This window comes from Phallusia mammillata, chromosome 4 (genome assembly GCF_965637545.1).
Source record: "Phallusia mammillata chromosome 4, kaPhaMamm4.hap1.1, whole genome shotgun sequence".
Taxonomy (NCBI): Eukaryota; Metazoa; Chordata; class Ascidiacea; order Phlebobranchia; family Ascidiidae; genus Phallusia; species Phallusia mammillata.
The window spans coordinates 28,243,482-28,260,721 of NC_137255.1; the positions used below are offsets into that span (position 1 = coordinate 28,243,482).

Sequence of the window (17,240 nt, forward strand, 5' to 3'; positions counted from 1 at the left end):
ACTCCTTGGAACTGCAACTTTGCTTCCATCATTCCATTGAAATCTCCCGTTGTCTTTTAGTATTCTCGCACCGATAAAAAGCGAATTAGGGAAATCTGATGAAAGCAGAGCAAGTAACGAGTTGTCTATGAGGCATTTGCTACCTCTCTGATAATAAAGTATGAATTTTGTGTCTTCGTGTTATCGGTGCGCGATCAAAACTATCCGTTGTTTTCAAATGAAATTTTAATTAGGGCACGTTTGACTGAGAGTAATAACTACCATTTGAGTTACAGTTTGCTAACCAAACACAAGCTTTCAGTGAAACAATCAATTAATTATTAATCACCTGTCAAATTGATTTGTTTCTTCAAAACGTTAAAAATGGGCTTGGTTTTGACGTTAGCCACATTAGCTTGCAGCACGGAACAATTCCCCTCTGCTTCTGCATATGAATTGACTGGAGTAATTTCGATGGAATATTGAATTCCATTAAATTTATGCCAAGTTGAGTTGAGTTTATTTCGCCGGTGATACAAATCGTAGCAGCACAATTGCACTAAAATATTCACCAAGCCGGAAATAGCTGCGCAACGTTGGGACGTTACAAAGCGCGACATAGGGAAGAGTTGTTCGGAGATACTTCTTTTTTCTTCTACATAGTGATTAGATACATCGACTTTACAAGGGAGATGACACTTTTTCAGTTTCTCCTCTCTGCCATGTCGATTGAACAAGATTACACCCCTAAACAAGAAAAGAGCATTCTTGGGGCCATTTGCAATGATTCAAATGTTGTGATGATTTTCGACGGTTTAGACGAGGCAGCTTTGTAATCATTTTCCACGGAAGTTCCTCAACCCCAACTAAATTCGAAATCCAAAGCGGAAAACTACCTGAAGCATTTGGCGGGAGGAAACTTGCTTCCACGTGCTCGGAAGATTTTTACTTCACGACCATCTCAACTGTACAAGCTCCATCCTTCATATCGACCCAGGTTTATTGTTCAAATACTTGGATTGACCCCAACTGCACAACATGAACTTGGATGCCAGATATGTGGAGACAGATACGACGATATACACCAAAAGCTAGTAAAAAACTGCAATGTATTTGCATGCTGCTATGTTCCTGTCAATTTTATATTGACTCTTGTTTACTTGATGAATTGCGATGGAGATATTCAGTTCGTTTCACTCACTCGAGTCCTTGCTTTCACTTGTTGCCAATATCTTACCACCAACCATTTAAGGGGCCAAGAAGGTGAGTTGGACAAACTGGCAAAATTGGCCTATGATGCATTTATGAAGATGGAAATCGTATTCAAAGCAATCGCATTCGTAAAAGCAGGTATCAAGGAATCCACAGCCGATGCATTTACAAACACGTCAGTCACAAAGCACGGGAATCTCAAGCTGACGATATTGGATGGTTACAAAGTTCGATATTTCTCACATCTCATCTGGCAGGAGTTTTTCGCAGGTTTCTATCTGATGATGATCATGTCCCTTGATGCGTTTGCGAAAATCCTCAAACAACTCGCTGACGACAGATGGATAGTTGTTTCAAAGTTTGTTTTCGGAATTTGCGATTCTTCGGTTTTCCATCAACTCGAGCCACTTGTTCCTGAAGGTTCCCATGAGACTTGGAAGCAAAAAAAGTCGTTGCTGAACTTCATCCTGTGCAAGTCGTTTAGCAGTTTAGAAGAAATCTTGCGAGTTTGCAGCTGGGCTCATGAGTCAAATGATCCGAAAATTGCTGGAACTGTGGCCTCCCTACTTTCTGAAGGGCTCGTGTTTTGTGATTCATCTTTCCTTCCAGTGGACTACGAGAATCTTTCATTCGTGATTTAACACAGAGCGACAACGGTAAAACTACGTTAGTGTGAAGTGTGCGTTGAATTAGTTGCTGAGGAGAATGTAAAAATATTGTAGGAAAGCCACTTTATCGACATGCTTTTATAACGTCGATTTGTAAGGTAATCTTTATGTGACTTTTTCATCGCAACGCACGCTCCTTTTTTCAATTTGTACTCTCATTTTTTTAAATTTTAAGTATTATGTTTAATCAATCCGGTTCGTAATTATGTCGAGATCACAGAACCTAACTCGGCCAAGATCAGGGTGAGATGGTCACATCAAACAGGACCTTAACCATAAACGACCTAAGATAAAATAAAAACAAATGAAATCAAGTCACAACTGCGTAACTTTAACGTATACAAACAGCACAACTGTGGCACTTTATATCGCCACGTTTACAGCCATAAAACAAAAACATCTTTATGGAAGGAAAGCCAATAAAACGTCTCATGACAGTTGTCTAATCATTACCGATCACGTATGTCGCGTCGAAACTATATTTATTTGTGCATTACGCTGACTAAAATTGATGATTACATGTTTCGGAACATAATGATGTCGTTGCAGGCCTAGAATTAAAGTTAGGTGTCTATATCATATAAATATACGGTTAAATATCAACAAAAAGGCGTAGAAAATAATGTGAAATTGTACAAATGGTAATGTTCTACATGCACAAAGATCAAGAGGAAGTATAGTGAAATATATTGGCGCACATACTTACAAAAGAATGTTGAAAATCAATGCCCAAACTAACAACGTGAAACTAAAAAAACAGTTTTGGAGCACAACAGCATAAGAAAATAACAATATTCGTATGCGATCATTACAAGTGACGAAACAAACCAAAGTTGTAATGTAACTTGAACCAATATGTCTGCAGATGTCGGTTGTCCATTTTTTTGTGTATTGGTTGCAATATAGCGGTTAAAATATTTCCATATTTATTACAATCTATTTAACTGATAATATCCAATGTTTGAGTTAGCAATGCACAACCGTCTTGCTATTCTGCCGCACATGTCAGTCCACAACAATTTTCACTTTCTTTTCCATTTTTACAGGATAAAGCCTCTATCGTAAGAAATAACTTTCACCGCATCACAAAAACGCGAAATTTGTTTGGAACCAATTAGAACGTAAATATAAAAGTATCGAGCCAATACATTATAAGCTACAGACAGTGTACTGTTTCGAACTATAAGGTCTCATCAGTGCAGCTAGTAGCGAGAGATTGGCTATATGAGATGATGTAGCTACCTTATAGCAATGTAATTTGTCGGAAAAACAATTTAAAAGTCAAGCCTCACCAACCTATAGTATGCCACAATCAACAAGAGAAGAACTGATTCACAATGGTCAAGCAACTATTTGGGAAACTGCTTTTGCATTTATAATGCGACACTGAACCGAAACAAATTGTTTCTCTACAGTTGCTTGGGCATTGTGAACAAGTTCTTCTGTCGTTAATGCTCACTTGTGGCATACTATAGGTTGGTGAGGCATGAAGTGCCACATTAGCCAATACTACCGATCTCTTGTCACCAGCTGCACTGATCTTTTAGGTTGAAACCTGTGCACTGTTTGCAGCTTAACCTGTAAATCAGGATAATTTCAAGCATAAGGGTTAATATTTGACAACATCATCACAACTGGTTCAGTTATCAGCATAATGTCACTACAATTGTGGCACTATTTCTAACATAAAAGTGTAATTGCTAAAGTAAACCACTTCAATCCCAAAAACAAACAATGCAAACATTAACATTAAAACTATGCAAAAAAAAAATTCATACAAAGGGATACTCTCACTCGATTTTATTTAACACAAACATTTTTTATAACCTATTTATGCATCTAGAAAGACAACGCATATTGAAAAAAAACCTGCAGCGCATACTTGTTTTACTCGTGTTTTGCTATAGCCTACCACCAGATCTCCTGACACATGTGTAAGGTTAGGTCAAACGCAATTAACTAACAAGAATTTTGTTAACTAAATATAACAAAACCTTGTCTCACGCCAGAGTCGTAAACATGCCTGTAAATGGAATAAAGCCAAAGGTACAAGTCCAAAATCCAGCCCAAAGTAAGATTTTGCAAAAATTCAGCCCAAGTTCGACCCAAAATGTTTATTTACCAATGGCAAACGTGCCCTAGTGTAAAATCAAGCTCAAATCTAGCCCGTTTTATTAAAACTGTAAACAGACCCGGCATAAAACTTCGGTTCAGGCGCTACAGCAACACATACAAGTTTTATTTGTGCCAAAGTTTGCGTAGCTTTTATTTGGGTAATGTTTTGGTCGAACGAGCGCTCGTGTCATTAACGTCTTGATCTTCGCATCTGACGCGTAGTTACGACATAATACCCAGAAAGAAAGCATTATGCGTTTTGTTTGAACAATGCATCATACTGCCACCGAAATATCGATTTTATCGATTAGACATTTGTTTGCAACATCGACCACTAACAGGAATGTAGTGACGCAAGATACTATCGAAAACCGATAGTATCAATTGTTTTAGCACGTGTGACATCACAAAACAATCGACAATTGTTTTGAAACTTGGTCACAACTAAACTATCTAATTAGCTTACAACGACCATATGCTCTATAAATCTTTATAATGAGTCAAATAGCATAATCCATTGCAGTGACGAAACAGTGCCGTTGCTGACGTTTGTGCTGTAAGAAATATACGTTTTTTTGTACTGGTCTGTAAACAGCGAACACTCGCCCAACTGGCACTATTTTCAACTTAATATTTTAGTTGCTAAATCAAGTTGTCTGAAATGTATTATCTGAAAAATTAAACCAACCAAAATAACAACAAGCAAACCATAATACGAAAAATCTCTACAAGTTGATACTGTCCCTTATACACACATTTTGTTTCAAACAAACAATATTGTCAAAGCTTTTTGTATTGAGCATGACGAACAACAACGTATAGTGAAACAAAGGTGCGCCGTTTTACTGAAGTTTTGTTTTGTTAAACAATAGAAGCTGTACTGCTGTTGTTTAATGTCGTTAAAACATCGTTTTGTTATTTCTTTCAACAAAGCTGGTGTGAACATTCCACAGCTTACTTTTCATGTATTTTTATTTTATTGAAGAAACGGCAGGTTTGAAATGGAACAGAAATTATGTGTTAAAAAGTCGAAGCATTTATAACAAGGCGTAATCCAAAGTTGTGTTGTGTTGTCTATTTTCTTACTTCAGTTCGTCACTACGATAAATGTAATAATATTTGTTGCATTAAAACCAGCTGAAGAAACTCAACCCCTCCTACAACAAGATCGGCAACACGGAAGCAGCTTCGCTGGGTCCTTGCCTTCAAAACATTAAACAACTCATACTGATTAGATGCAAGATCGAAAGTGAAGGCGTCGAAAAACTCTGCGGTGGACTGAAAAGGCTAACAAAGCCGGTAAAACCCAGTGAAATTTTTAAAAAAACTGCACAAACCTGTATTACTGAACCTGGTAAATCTTTTATATATGTATATTTATACTCGAAAAGATGTTGTTTTGGGGCAAAATATTTTTGAATGTTAAGTAAATTATTTCTTTCTATCTAGTAAATATGTATTTCCGACGTCAGAATTTAACTTTGTCGTCACAACTAAAAGATATTTTTTTGAATGAACTCGAATAGTGAAAGACAAACGAGAAACAAAAATTTTTCTCTATTGATGTTTTGCTCGCGTGAAATTTATGACAAACGTAAAAAATTAGGACAACGTAAAAACACAGCAATGATGTTGTCATTGAAAACTTGCACGAACGAAATGAGCAGCATTTGGCATCAAAACAACTATTGCGAGTAATTTGTGTAAATCCAAAAACATAGTCAATCTAAAATATGATCAGCTTTTTATATGAATTGAATCTGGTAATAATATATAACGACACGTATAAGACGGACTGTGGAAAAAAAATGATTCAATAACAGATCGTTTTATGCGTAACAATGAATGTTAAGTGACGAACAATAGAAAATTTTAATGCAACTTGACCCAACACCCAAAACGCCTACGTCTATCAGTTACAGAGATGTGATACTAAAAGGTTTATCATATATGCACCCACGAATTAATCAATGTTTTACAATGTATAAGCAAATACTGAACAGGTGTTTCGTCCACCAGGTTGCATATTTGACAAATTTGTCGTTCAACTGGTGTTAAAGTAAACAAAATACTAGTTGTTGTTTCAAGAACTTGTACTTGCTGACGTTTCGTCCACCAGAACGGTAGGACTTCTTCAGAGCAATGAACGAATAATACAGCGGGCACAGAGACGAAAATGTATGGAAACAACGGGATATGATGCACAATAATTACATTAGGACAAAGGCTTCCCGTGAAGAGTTGCGTGTGCTACAAAATGACAGCGCGTAACTAATGCACGATATTTGATGGGGAAGTTGGACGCAAAATGTCGAGGAAAACTGCGCTGAGGTTTTTGCCATCGTTACGATTTAAAACATTTGAAATAGAATTTATGAGGCAACTTTCGAAGACAAATCTTTTTGACCAATTCGGTTCTTGTTTCAAAATTTGGGCATCGTTCCAATTATTGCGGTGGTCACACTCCAAAACGTGTTCGCATAAGGCGGACTTGTTGACGTCCATGTTTTTGACTGCCACTTTGTGTTCCTTGAGGCGTGAATTTAGATTTCGCTTAGTTTGTCCAATGTATACCATCTCACAATCACGACAAGGGACCTGATAAACAACTCCTGTACGATGTTGTGGTATAGTGGCATCTTTAGGTTTTGGTAGCAACTGTCCAATTGTTTTAAGAGGTTTCATTGCCACCTTTACTCCAGCGTCGTTCAAGATTCGTTTGAGGCGCTCCGATACACCCTGGACGTATGGTAGGCAAGTGAACGATTTAAACTGTCTGTTCTGTGAGGTGATAGTGTTACGTGTCATGTGATGCAAGTTACGTGGGAAACCGTTATTCCGTAACACGCGTGCAATGTTCTTGCATTCGTGTTTGTGAACAGCCGTATTCCTGATGTGAGTGGTGGCTCTGTTGTAAAGTGTTTTTGCGACTGTAAGTTTTTGGTGCCGTGGATGGTGTGACGTGTAGTGTAAGTATCGGTCAGTGTTCGTGGGCTTCTTGTATATGCTAGTGCTGAGCCTTGGGTCTGGCTGTCTGGTGATAGCCACATCCAAAAAAGCAATGGTATCGTTTTTTTCGGTTTCCATTGTGAATGCTATAGTTGGTGATATGGTGTTTAGGTGCGTGTGAAATGCGTGGACCATGTTTTTATCAATAATGACGTATGTGTCATCTACGTATCGAAGCCATAGACGTGGTGGTGTGTGGAAAGTTGCAAGTGCCTTGTGCTCGATGTGTTCCATAGTGAGGTTAGCGAGAATTGCTGAAATAGGTGAGCCCATAGGCGTGCCAAAGATTTGTTTGTATATTGTGCCATTGTAGGTAAAAACTGTTGCGTTGAGGCAAATCTGTAATGCTGTTTGTATGTGAGACAAATCTAACCCAGTGCGTTCGTGTAGTGTAGTGTCGTGTTTGAGTTTGTCCAGAGTGACCGAGAGCGCCAAATCAGTGGGCACGGAGGTAAACAAACTGACAACATCAAAAGACACTTGGCATTCGCTTGGTTTGATATTAAAGTTCGAAATGTTTTCTAAAAAGTCCAAAGAGTTTTTAACTGTGTAATCGGAACTCGGAACCATACATTTTCGTCTCTGTGCCCGCTGTATTATTCGTTCGTTGCTCTGAAGAAGTCCTACCGTTCTGGTGGACGAAACGTCAGCAAATACAAGTTCTTGAAACAACAACTAGTATTTTGTTTACTTCACCAGTTGAACGACAAATTTGTCAAACGTTTTGATTGTTGTTCTAGTTTCCAGCTGCCGATTGAAAGCGGTTATTTTCTCATGCATTGCATTTTAAGGGCGTTGTTAAGTAAGTCCTGTTTACTCTTTCAAATGCATTTCGGCATTAATAGCTCCTTATAAACGGTTGGTGTTGAGTAAAATTGTGAGCATTTGGGAATTTAAATTAACTTCTCCGCAGCGTTATATGAGGACTGGATTAGTCAAACCATTAACAACTTATGTGTTGGATTTTCTGCACCTATAAATAAACTGAGGCTCGACGAGCATACGACTTCAAACCCAGTCGACGACGTATGGTTTCGAAACACAAGTTTTAACCTATTTACCCTTCTTATTGTCAAGTGATATAAAAACAAGAAAAACTAGAAAAGTGGCTTTCTGGTACACTTTAATTTTATATATTCTATATGATATTTACTATACACATCATTTGATCTACACATATGATTGTTTTTGCAAGCAAAAACGAATGGGTCCCCACACGCGCGTTTGTGCGGATTTACGGTAAACCTATGTTGCGGTTATTTTATATTCTTAAGGACAAATTTTTCACAAAGCATCAACGTAACTTTAAAAGTTTTTGTCCGTATTCTTTTTGTATCATTATTGTCATATAATTACAAAAAATCGGTGAAAAAAGAACGGGGAAAATACTTTCAATTTAATCTCTTGCTTTGACCTTGATATTGTCGTTCAAGTTTCAAGTACACATATTTTCCTACAAAGCCTTAACTGTTATATTAGACACTATAAAAAAAAGTTGTTTGCTACAAAGGTATACATAACAACTTGTTTTTCACTCAACTTTGTTTCGCAAAAACGACCGTTTAATGACCTTTTGACACTTTGTTTAACAGCATGCAGTCCTTAGTGTTCAACAATACCGTTTAGCCTAATTTATACATGACTTAAGTACTGATTCTTGAATTGATTTGTCAAAAATAAAGAAGATACGTTATGACGAAAAATTCGTAACTGTGTTGTAATGCCTACACGTTGACCTTTAGTGACCCGTGGTTATGCGACGGCCAAGCTGACAACGAGAATTTAAAGACCATTTATCACGGCGTTCTAAAAAGTTAAGTTTATTTTTCATATTTATGTTGATCAACGACGTTTTGCCCGACATAAACGAAACCGAAGTACGTTTATTGAGATTAAATTACGTCTTAGGTGTAAAACCTGCGCCAAAACTGAAAATGCGCGTAGTAACTCAATAAAACGACACAGCATTGCTGCACACAAAAACAACTGATTTCTAATCACCCAAACGACTGTCTCGTAAAACACGTCTGTCCGGACGTCAAGCTGAGCACTCCCGCTCTGCGGCCTTAATCGTAAACCAGTGAATTCCTCCCTTGGGACTTATATCTGACTGATAGCGTACACATATTATGGGTTGTAAAGGTAACTGGCAAAATTTTAAATACTAAACGAATAGCCTGCTTAAACAATTGTTAAAATGTTCAAATATTTCTGCAGAATAGGGCTTCTGCTTTAGCAAGTATAGCCGATTTAAAACTTTCACGTTTTGGGGGGCTGTGGGTGAACCGAGGGATCAAACGGGGTCAAAATTCACATGGACCATCTTAAGACCAATATCTGTAATGTGTGTAAATTTGAAAAAGTTTGAACCATTCTTTCTTGACCAAAACGTGGGAACAATAGCCGCGCTGAAAATTTTGCGTTTTGGGGGGCTGTGGGTGAACCGAGGGATCAAACGGGGTCAAAATTCACATGGACCATCTTTAGACCAATATCTGTAATGTGTGTAAATTTGAAAAAGTTTGAACCATTCTTTCTTGACCAAAACGTGGGAACAATAGCCGCGCTAAAAATTTCACGTTTTGGGGGGCTGTGGGTGAACCGAGGGATCAAACGGGGTCAAAATTCACATGGACCATCTTTAGACCAATATCTGTAATGTGTGCAAATTTGAAAAAGTTTGAACCATTCTTTCTTGACCAAAACGTGGGAACAAATCCGCGTAAGACGGAAAAAAAGAAAAAAAATACGGACAAAAACAATATGTGTCCCCTTCAGGGAAGGGGACCCATAAAAATGTATCATGATTCTTATGGCCAACAAAAATAGTCTGTTTTATATCTGTTTTATTTGGCGTTCTGCTACGCAGGTTATGGCCACTACCAGTAACGAAAGCATGCAAAAAAAGAATTATGTGCATATGTCTTGTGTAATTACTTTTATCATATCCCGCTCCCCTTCTATATTTTCGATTATATTAATGGTTTTGAAGAAGCCCTACCGTTCTGGTGGGCGAAACGTCAGCAAAAATAAAAGTTCTTCAAAAAACAACTAGTATTTTATTTAGCATTACACCAGTTGAATGACAAATTTGTTAAAATGTGCTTTATGTCTATAATCAGAAACTGCGCGGTTTTGACAAAATATTCGCCACTACTTACAATCGTCAGTCATAGGCCAGTTCTTGTCCAGCAGATTACTGGTATGTTTCCAATACTTCTTTGCACGAGACAACGCACTCTGCAATACATAAAAATGAAAGTTTTTTTGCTTTAACCAAGTGGAATACGATTGGATGACTTAATTAAATTTAACAACTTTCCAAAACACGTAAGAACAAAAATTATTCAACGGACTTGCAGTAGGACTGGCAGCTCGACGGCAGACTTATTGTGCGAATAACGCAGTCAGGCGTTTGCCCGAGAAAAAAATTAACAAACAAACAAATAAAAAAAAATTAAACCATCAACTTGCAGTTCAAATAAATTTTATGGGCATTCGGCATTTTTTTGCATAACTTTAACTAACAATTTGATTCTTCTTTTAACTTATGTTAAGACGGTTTTCACCACAAGCACCGAGTCGGCCGCCTCAGAATCATCCATGCCAAGTTTTTCACGAATATCACGAGCACGCAATGTACCACGTGACATTTTGTAGCGATAACTACGTCACATATGAGCAGATGAAAACTTACAATCATAAGGTCAGTACTTAATATACAATCTTTCAGTTTACAACATAGTACAAGTTAGTGATTCTTAACTGGTGGGAAAATTAGTGTATGCATATGTAGAGGATAAATCATGCAAATCAGGTGTCATCAAAGTATAGCCCATCAACGGAGGAGACTTTTTAATATTCCACACAAATTTACTTGCTTAAACTAAATGAGAGGGGGAAATTCGAACATGGTGATTGACTATTATTGGAAGTCCCACCACAAATGCTAAGAACCACTGGTATAAGCCATCAAAGCATAAGTTTTTGCAGAACAGTTTAAATAATTATGCAAAAAAACAACAACCATATTTTATCTGACCTGTTCATTTCCAATGCTCGATAAGCGAGACTGTGCAAAGTTGCACAATGCACATTTTGATGTTTCGAAAACACCTCTTTACCAAGATCAACAACAGCTCTAAAACAGAAAATACTTTGCTTAAATATTACCGTAAGTTGTTCTGTATATATCAGAAATGTATTTTACTTGCTGAACGATGTGTACAGGAATCGTTTTTGTGGATTAGCATTTACACATGCTATTAATGTGCTTGTCTTCCCAGCTCCAGCGTAAGCCATCACTCGTACTAGTTGACCTGGTTTGAACTCATGACCTACGACCCTTCGCTGCTCATGGGTCAAGTTGAAGTTGTAGGACTCACTTGATTGACTAAATATTAGTCATAAAGTTTAAAGTTAAAATAGTTGTTTAGGTTAACAGTTTATACTGACCATAATGGCAGTGGTGTTGAGGTGTTTTCAAGCAGTGAAATTGTGCAGTAAAGTCTGTAGTGATATCTGCAGAAACAAATAAAGCAAGTTGGCGTAGGCAAGGTTTGGTTAGAAACTTGCATTTCTGTCAAGCAAAAACAACCAATGACATAAGCCTTTATTCCTTAGTAACTTATTTGTTTAAATAATAATTTTAACCTGAGTAGGTCAACTTATGGTTAAAATCTCCTGAAACATGTAAAAACACTTTGCTTTTACTGATTTTACAGAAGAGCAAATACCATTTAAACATCTCCCAAACAGGGGCCCATCAAATAAAGTAATAAACTTTATTATAAACTAGAAGAGTGGCTTTCTGATATACTTCCATTTTATATATTCTATACGATATTTACCAATTAACTATACACATCATTTGATCTACACATATGATTGTTTTTGTAAACAAAAACTGATGGGTCCCCACACGTGCGTTTGTGCGGATTTACAGTAAACAAATGTTGCGGTGATTTTTACATTCTTAAGGACAAATTTTTAGAAAGCATTAACCCAACAATAAAAAAAAATTGTTCGTATTCTTTTTGCACTATTATTGTCATGTAATTACAAAATTAAAAAAACGTAACAAAGACTTAAATCTAATCTCTTGCTTTGACCCAGATATAGTCCTCCAAGGTCGGGTTTTGAACACAATTTTTTTAGAAAGCTGTAACAGTTGTGTTACAGACACTTTAAATTAAAAAGCAATTTGCTACAAGTGTATACATAACAAATTGTTTTTCATTTAACTTTGTTTCGCAAAACGAGTACCATTGACCAGTAGTAACCTCTCAGGGTGCACACGCCAAACGACTGTTTGACCTTTTGACACCGTTTTCAATAGCACGCCGTCATTCGTGTTCAACAATACTGTTAAGCCTAATTTATACATGCCTTGAGTAAAAAAACGCTACGTTATGAAGAAAGTTCTGAGCTGTGTTTGTAATACCGACTAGTTGACCTTAAGTAACCCGTGATCATGCGGCAGCCAACCTGACAACGAGCATTTAAAAAAACATTTATTTGGCAAAACTCAAGTTAATTTTTTCATCTTAACTTTTATTAACAAAGTTTTTCTTGACATATACAAAACCGAAGCACGGTTATTAGGTTTAAATCACGTCATAGGTGTAAAACCTTCGCCAAAACTGAAAATGTGAGTGACCACTTAATAAAACGACATAGCATTGCTGTGCAAAACAGCTGATTTCTAATCACTGAAACGACGTCTCGTAAAACGTCTGTCCGACGTCAAGCTGAGCCCTCCCGCTATCGTAAACCAGTGAGTTACTCTCTTGGTACTTCTGCCTACAGTGTCTTTCTTGACCAAACGGGCGTTAGACACATTTATGTTTCGGGGGCCTATGGGTGAACCTCTGGGTCATACGGGGTCAAAATTCACATGGACCATCTTTAGACCAATATCTGCAATGTGTGTAAATTTGAAAAAGTTTGAACCATTCTTTCTTGACCAAAACGTGGGAACAATAGCCGCGCTAAAAATTTCACGTTTTGGGGGGCTGTGGGTGAACCGGGGGATCAAACGGGGTCAAAATTTACATGGACCATCTTTAGACCAATATCTGCAATGTGTGTAAATTTGAAAAAGTTTGAACCATTCTTTCTTGACCAAAACGTGGGAACAAATCTGCGTTAGAAAGAAAAAAAGAAAAAAAGAAAAAAGAAAAAAGAAAAAAAGAAAAAAAGAAAAAAAAGAAAAAAGAAAAAAAATATATAGACAAAAACAATATGTGTCCCCTTCAGGGAAGGGGACCCATAATAAATAATTTTTGGTTTATTCTAAAGTAAAGGCTTGTCAAATTTGAGGTTTTATTGCCTAAATTTAAGTAGCTAGAACCATAAAACCTATCACTAATCTGCCCTGTTATCTTAATTGTTTATGTACTTGTAATAGACAAGTAAATTGGGTTATAAAACAAAGTCAAGCATGATAGAGTCTTAAAATAGTCCAAGATGTTAAAGTAGTTTATTTAACTGTAAAATCATATCAACACTTACACTTGACTTATCAGCTGGTGTCGATGTAGCATCCACATTAACAGTGACAACATATAAAGGAAATCCATCACATGGGGTAAAGGTTTGAAGGAACATAATTTGTTTTTTAAACTTTGCATATGAAAAACATCAGGTGAAAGAAGCAAGATTGTGGTACAAATGACCCAGACATCACAGTCATTCTTCAACTGAAACAAATGCATTTCTTGAAACTAACTTTACACAGAATATGTGTTAATATTAAGGTTTTTATGCTTTATTTCAAACAACACACCATGACCAAAATGATATTACATTCAACATACATTGTTACTAAAAATTAGACTCTCATTTTACTTACATTAAAATCAGAGGTAAATATTCTGTTGGTCACCAAGTCATGAGAAAGTTTGTACAATGGATGTTTTTTCAATGATCCGCAAACTCCCTGCATTAAATCACTATCAAACATCCCTAATGGACATGTTTCCCTTGCAAATCTATAAAACACGCAAAACAATGCCTAACCAGTTATGTCAACCAACACAAAAGCACTTTTTGCCCTAATTGAAATGACATACATATACTTTTTTTATTACATTTGACATTGACGGTTTCAGTAAATTTTTTGTTGACTTGAAAAACATGTTATGTAAATTTTATGTTATGTACATGTATACCTGATAATATTTCCAATGCGATATGCCACAAGAGGATCGTTGTCTGTGTTTTCCATCAGCAAATCAGTTGACTTCAGCAAACCCTCAATGTGACTTATTGCCTCTTGATCATTTTCACGAACTTTGTGATAAAACTTTTTCCACAACATAAACTGAACAAATAGCTCTCAGTTAGAAATAAACTCATATTTTTGTTATTATGTTTTCAGTTGTCAAACTTGTCCTTTTATTTTTGTTTACTTGTAGATAAATGGCAAACTAAGGTAAATCATAATCAAGACCAATTTTTTACATGTTTATTTTGTAATTTGATTATTCAATTACCTTTTCATCCATGATAATATTTTTCCATCGGTGACAGACAAGTGTACAGGACAGCAACATATCTCGGATCGGCAAACAAGAGAAAATGTTTTCCAATACATGGTCAGGCAATTCACTGGCTTTAAACTGCAACATAATGACAAAATCAGGCTACACTAATGCTTTTGATCATACACTTTTTTTTAGTAGCATACTCTACACCAGGGGTGTCAAACATGCAGCCCACTAAGGCCTCCAAGAATGTTTAGTGGGCAGCAAGGTAACTTTTAGAATGTATGTATTTTACTCAGGCGGCATAGCCTGTCAAACCAGTGAGTTTACATGATGCAATCATTCTCTACTAGTGGTATATGCATTGTTTTAATAGGATAATCGAAATCGCACATCTTTAGAATCAGGGAATGCGATTGTTGTGTCACTGTATGCCATTGTTTTCACACAAACAATAAAGCACAGTTGGTTCTTTCACTCTGCTACTCTGTATATCTGTTGTAGGTAATGGTAATAATAAACATTTTACTCTAAAATCATGCAATTTTGTTATTGTCATGTTACACTGTAACAAATGTTTCGATAGTGCAGCCCTCGACTTACTTAAAAGTTTGCTTTTGGCCCTGAAAGTTGCTTAAATTTGACATGCCAGCTAAACACTACACTTAACACAATTAGGCTTGGTGCAAATAAGAAGTAAACACTAATTAAAACACAAAACAAAACTGTTTTTACTCGGCCTGGCAATGGCTGGCTTCCATTCATTACAGAATCAGGAAGTGAAGATAAAAAATCATCAAAATCGTCATTACTGTCATCAAACAGTTCAAAACTTTGGTTCAGCTTTTCACATTCTGTTGTGAATAAAAAAAATGCAGTTTTTATTGTTGAATTGTCTAGGACAGATGAGTGACCAAATTCAACCCACTAAACTATTTCGACAATAAATGCTTCTGTTAGTAACTGATTGAAATGCAAGAATGGTTGGTGAACACAAAGGCAACTTGGTGTGGCCTATGATATAATCATGTTCATTGCATTTTAGTTATTAGTAATATACATTGCACACTCCTGGTCTACAAAGTTTTGTCATACCTTCTCCATCGTGTGCTTCTTCATAAACAAGAGATCGCTTTGCATGCTCATTGGGTGGATCTGCCTGCAGAAAAACAATAAAACTCTGTTGTAACTTTTTTTTGTTTTAATTTTAGTATCAAAGGCAGGTGTCAAGCTTTTCTCTATCTCCAGGTGCATCACAGGGTTTTATTTCACTAGTCATTGCCAGTGTGTCCACATTATCTGAATAAAGTCTAGAAACATACCAGTAATTTACAAAATTTTTTGACCGTCTAAACAAAAAGCCTTTTAGTCTAGATAAAGCCTAATATAGCATAGGAGATTTTATCAATACACAGGGCATACCTAGCAGTGCATATATTTGAACATATGTACATGACAGATGACAGCACAAATTTACATCCTTACTACACCCCAGATCTAAGGTACCAGAAAATACACAAAAATGGTCACTACAAATAATTTCACCAAACTTCACAATTTGAGCAAAATTCTTAAATTTTATTTTACAAAACAGTACTCACATTGTTGGCTGATGCTTCATTACTATACAGGGTTCTCGTAACTTTTGAAGGTGTACTGGACAATTGAATGCGTGAAGATGCAGCTTTCCTCTTGTAAGAAGTTGACGGGGAAATCATGTCCCACGCTGACCTTGTGTGGATTATTGTGCTTGCACCTTATTACATCGTCACAAACGATGACCAAAACACGAGTCTTACACCGGTAACGATAACTGTCACTACTTCTTGGATTAGAAATCAAAACTGGCTTGTTTGCCAATTTTTGAAACTTTTGTGGGAAAGTCCCCAACTTAACTATTTTCACAACGTCACAGTCAATCAATTTACTTCAGCAGACGATTTATGACATATTTTTCTATGGTTTAAATTAGCGATGCACCTTATCCGCCTTAAACGGTTCGGACCGAAACCGATTTAGGCCGAACCTAAAATGCCTTTTTTAATCGATGTTTTGAACTAAACCTTGTGTGGACGATGCAAGTGAACTGGTTTATAACAATCAAAAATCACTTTTTGCAGTGCGAATGCTTTGCTCAACTTTTAATATTCTGCAGAAAATGTAGCACGTATTTTTTACTCGCAACAGTTAGATAGTTTTTGGCAACATTTACAGTTTCGGTATAAATTTTATACTATAAATGAAATCAAAAACCTTTAAATACACAGCAACGTATTTAGCAAAACTTTGATATTTTTACAGCACTGAAAGTTTTAACAGGTGGAAATATCAAATGCACACAGGTCGAAAACAAAATAAATCATCAGAATGATAACAACGACATGTTTTAAACACTAAAAGGTCAGAATGTGCGGAAAATCTAAAATTAAATCTGAAATTGGTTAGAACAGCGGTTCTAAAACTGGGGTCCGCGGTCCTTTAGGGGTCCGTTAGACAATTTTGGGGGACCGCGAAAACGTTGAGAACTTCTACAATCTTATTTGAAATCAGTTTGTGCCAACTGAATCGTTTGAGGACTTGTGGTCAATCGTGGTCGAATGCAGGATTTATATTTTTACGCGCTCCTTTAAAATATGTTGAGCAATGTGAAAATGTTTGTTTAGTTGCAGTACTGAAAACCTGTGCTTTTTATGTGAATGGTTAGTTTGTTTCGTACCAGTTTAAGTTCTGACGTTCGTGTTACACTTGACAGGGTTGCGTGAATTATGAG

The 17,240-nt window shown here is 36.5% G+C and overlaps 2 protein-coding genes across 2 annotated transcripts; both read right to left on the reverse strand.

The window, feature by feature from the left end:
- Positions 1–4,636: 4,636 nt before the first annotated feature.
- Positions 4,637–8,130, reverse strand: LOC145225204 (uncharacterized). Its single transcript, XM_080091893.1, has one exon. It carries the CDS (start codon positions 7,551–7,553, stop codon positions 6,246–6,248), a length of 1,308 nt encoding a protein of 435 aa, XP_079948019.1. The 5' UTR covers positions 7,554–8,130; the 3' UTR covers positions 4,637–6,245.
- Positions 8,131–10,531: 2,401 nt separating this feature from the next.
- LOC145223733 (F-box DNA helicase 1-like) lies at positions 10,532–16,285 on the reverse strand. The gene is made up of 11 exons (XM_080090124.1): positions 16,072–16,285; positions 15,566–15,629; positions 15,206–15,324; positions 14,480–14,605; positions 14,156–14,307; positions 13,837–13,975; positions 13,497–13,684; positions 11,439–11,504; positions 11,194–11,376; positions 11,026–11,124; positions 10,532–10,649 (listed from the first exon to the last, which is right to left on the reverse strand). The coding sequence occupies exons 1-11, from the start codon at positions 16,186–16,188 to the stop codon at positions 10,532–10,534; spliced, it is 1,371 nt and encodes a 456-aa protein (XP_079946250.1). The 5' UTR covers positions 16,189–16,285.
- Positions 16,286–17,240: the final 955 nt, after the last annotated feature.

What these genes read in the sequence shown, in the direction of transcription:
- LOC145225204 (XM_080091893.1), bottom strand. Translation starts at nt 7,553, where the DNA reads ATGGTTCCGAGTTCCGATTACACAGTTAAAAACTCTTTGGACTTTTTA.
- LOC145223733 (XM_080090124.1), bottom strand. Translation starts at nt 16,188, where the DNA reads ATGATTTCCCCGTCAACTTCTTACAAGAGGAAAGCTGCATCTTCACGC. An exon ending in ATGAAGCATCAGCCAACAAT is followed by an intron (nt 15,630 to 16,071) that starts GTGAGTACTGTT and finishes GTTTTTCTGCAG; the next exon opens with GCAGATCCACCCAATGAGCA. An exon ending in TATTTACCTCTGATTTTAAT is followed by an intron (nt 13,685 to 13,836) that starts GTAAGTAAAATG and finishes CATTTGTTTCAG; the next exon opens with TTGAAGAATGACTGTGATGT.